At 39.6% G+C, this 3,421-nt stretch overlaps 1 protein-coding gene across 6 annotated transcripts in view; it reads left to right on the top strand.

The window, feature by feature from the left end:
* Gpat4 (Glycerol-3-phosphate acyltransferase 4) overlaps window positions 1–3,421 on the top strand; it is a 38,304-nt gene that overhangs the window by 26,307 nt on the left and 8,576 nt on the right. For all 6 annotated transcript variants that reach the window (XM_086552698.1, XM_043018419.2, XM_043018420.2 and 3 more), the window contains one exon: window positions 572–700. In XM_086552698.1, coding sequence (XP_086408824.1) covers window positions 572–700 — 129 coding nt within the window. The remainder of the gene's footprint in view (window positions 1–571; window positions 701–3,421) is intronic.

Below are 3,421 nucleotides of genomic sequence, written 5' to 3'. Positions count from 1 at the left end.
CTACTCACCTACCCACCTACTCACCTACCCACCTACTCACCTACCCACCTACTCACCTACCCACCTACTCACCTACTCACCTACTCACCTACTCACCTACCCACCTACCCACCTACCCACCTACTCACCTACCCACCTACCCACTGACTGAGTGATTCACTCACTCACACACCATGGAGTGTGCCATGAGCTATTATTTTTACTTCCTACATGAGACGGTAACTTTCTTCCCTCAAGGATTAATTGGCGGCAGTGGGAAAGGGATGAGGGTAGGAGGGAGGTAGGAGGGAGAGAGGGGAAATTGTGATATATGTCCGTGTTTGCTCGAGTATGCCATTATAGCTTTATGGCTATTGTATAGATGGAGGGCTTGTGTATGTTTGTATCTCTTTGTTTGTGTGGATATGCTCACTAGGATTGACTTGGTATCTTTGAAATTGATATATTTTTGCTATGCCGTTCTTATACTTAATTTTCCAACATAATGGTTTATTTCCCTTTTTTGATGCATGTTTGTATCTTGTTTATATTATCCTTTTAGAGTTTTAAAAGAAATTGTTTCTTTCCTCAGGATAACAATGAAAGACTGGATGACACCCACGAATTTGGCTTGGGCGACTGCCTGGACTACATCCGCACAGGCATGGAAGCCATTGTGGACGATGAAGTGACAAAGAGGTTCTCTGCTGAGGAGCTGACGGTGAGTTGCATTCCATCTGCCTGCTTAGCTTCCTTGATGCAGAGTCATGATGATGATTGCATCAGTAGAGTGACAGGGAGGAAAGATTGTGGTTGAGGATAGGTAAAAGTCAGGGTGAGGAGGGAAAAAAAGTTATAAGGGGAGGGGATGTGGGAGAGAGGAAGAGGATGGAGAGGGTAGGAGGAAAAGAAGGGTTTGGGACAGGGGAGAAAGTGTGTACTATAAGAAAGGGAAAAGTCAGAGGTGTATAAGAGAAGAGGAGAAGGTTTAAAGGAGGGAAAGGCAAAGGGAAAGAAATGAGAAGAAGAAAAGGATGTGGCAAGAAGAATAGAGAGGACAAAGGGAAAGAAGAGGAAGGAGAGGGTTAGTAACATCTTCGTAAGTTTTTGGTAGAGATGGTTCAGAGGAAGGGAAAAGAAGGGAGGAAGATGGAAGAACAAAGATATGAGAGGATATAGGGAATAGGAGGAAAATGGTATGGAAAAAAATTTGTAATTCAGGAACGTAGAGGCCTATGAGGTATGAGGAGAGAGAAGGGAGAGGGAAGGGCAAAGAAAGGGAATAATGAAAAGCTTTGGGAAAGGAATGAGATGGAGAGGAAAGGAAGAAGAGAAGGAGTGACAGTGAAAGTTTAGAAATTTTAGAAAGTTTGTGGTTTAGGAAAGGTAGTAAAGGTGAATGAGGTATGAAGAAGGAAAGGCCTATTGGAAGGGAAAAGGAAAGAAGGGAGGAAAGAGCATGGTAGAGGAGGCAGAGGAAAAAGAAGGAAAGTGACATTGAAGAAAGGATTTTTATTTAGGTTCACAAAATAAGGGGAACCTAGGGATAATAAGAGAAAAGGATAGAGGACAGAGAGTGGGAGATGAAGATGAAGATGAAGATGAAGATGATAAGGGGATGAAGGAGAGGAAGTGATGAGGAGACATGAGAAGTGGATAAGCAGGGAGATCAAGAAAATTGTGCCCACCAAATAGAGAGATGTAAAAATAGATTGGAAAAAGAACTAGTACACTTGAAACAGCGCTGTCATAAGGGAGGATTCAGCGATACAGGATGAGGGACCATAGAGATGCTCAGACAGGATGCTCAGGTGGAGGGGAAGGAGAGTAGGGGAAGAGGATGCTGGGAGAAGAGGGGAGGAGGGATTAAAGACTGGGAAATAATGAGATAGAAATAGAGGGATTAAAGGAAGGATGGGTGGGTGGGTGGATGGATGGATGGATGGATGGATGGATGGATGGATGGATGGATGGATGGATGGATGGATGGATGGATGGATGGATGGATGGATGGATGGGTGGATGGATGGATGGATGGATGGGTGGATGGATGGATGGATGGATGGATGGATGGATGGGTGGATGGATGGGTGGATGGATGGATGGGTGGATGGATGGATGGATGGATGGATGGGTGGGTGGATGGATGGATGGATGAATGGATGAGAAATACAAAATATGTTAGTGGTAGAGTGAGAGCAAAAGCAAAAAAAAGCAAGAGCTGTAGTGAGAGGAAGCAAAATATTGATGAGAGGTAAAGAAATCTATGAAAATATAGAGAGAAGGATAGAAACAAGTAGAAAGAGAATAAGAAAAAGGAAGAGAGAGACTGAGAAAGAGAACGAGAGAGAGAGTGAATGAGAGAGATAGAGAATGAGATAGAGAAAGAGAGAAAGGAAATGAAAAATAGAATGTGAGAGAGAATGAGAAATGAAATAAGAGAGAGAATGAGAAATAGAACAAGAGAGAGAGAGAAATAGAATAAGAGAGAGAATGAGAAATAGAATGAGAGAGAGAGAATGAGATAAAGAATGAGAGAGAGAGAATGAGATAAAGAATGAGAGATGGAGAATGATATAATTATGAAAGAGTGAGAAGAATAACTAATTGGCACTTGAAAACAAAGAAGTAGAAATAGCAGATCAAAGGACACCACATGTATCTTTTAATCCCTCGTAATCCCTCCCCATATCACAAGAAACATCCATCATTATATCCTAGCAACAAGAATGGGATAGAACATAAACTATTCAAGGAATGTTATTATGCTGCCACAGGTGAGCTGATTGAGTAATGACAGGTGTATAAAGGACAACATTCTGAACAGAATGAGGAGAGAGAAAATAATGGGAAGGAGAGAATGGATGGGGAGGAAAATTATTATATATATATTTTTTTCTGTCACTAATTCTTCATTGTCATTTTTAGTGCTCTTATTGTCATTTAGAATTTTGTTGTTAATGTTATAACAGCATTTATATATTTTGCCTTTTCTTAATCAAATATTGTATTTTTATTTCAATGAATTATTACTGTAATTTATTATTATCTTTACTTATTATTATCATTATTACCATTAGCATTGCTCTTATGCATCCTGTCTTACTGTTTGATGAAGATAAATGAATAAGTTTGGTAGTAATGTATATGAATAATTTAGGTTATATTTCTGACATTTTTGTGAGTAGATTACCAACTGTAACATTGATACAGATGTTCTGTATATGTGATTGATACAGCTGTTCTTCATGGATTATTTACATGTACACTTCATTTATGATCTGTTCGATATTTTTTTTCTGTAGATGTTCTTTTTTTTTTACAGCTGAGTCAGATGATCCTGTACAGTTCATATAGGTCTTCTTCACTTAGATTGATACTGACATTCATCAGATAGTGTTCACAGAAGGATTGATATAGAGTTCCTTGATGGATACTAGAT

Source organism: Penaeus japonicus, unplaced genomic scaffold (assembly GCF_977035675.1).
Source record: "Penaeus japonicus unplaced genomic scaffold, GWHDUDI00000001_assembly GWHDUDI00000027, whole genome shotgun sequence".
NCBI lineage: Eukaryota > Metazoa > Arthropoda > Malacostraca > Decapoda > Penaeidae > Penaeus > Penaeus japonicus.
The sequence above is the reverse complement of the archived record's forward strand: the minus strand, read 5'-3'. Positions and strand labels throughout refer to the sequence as shown.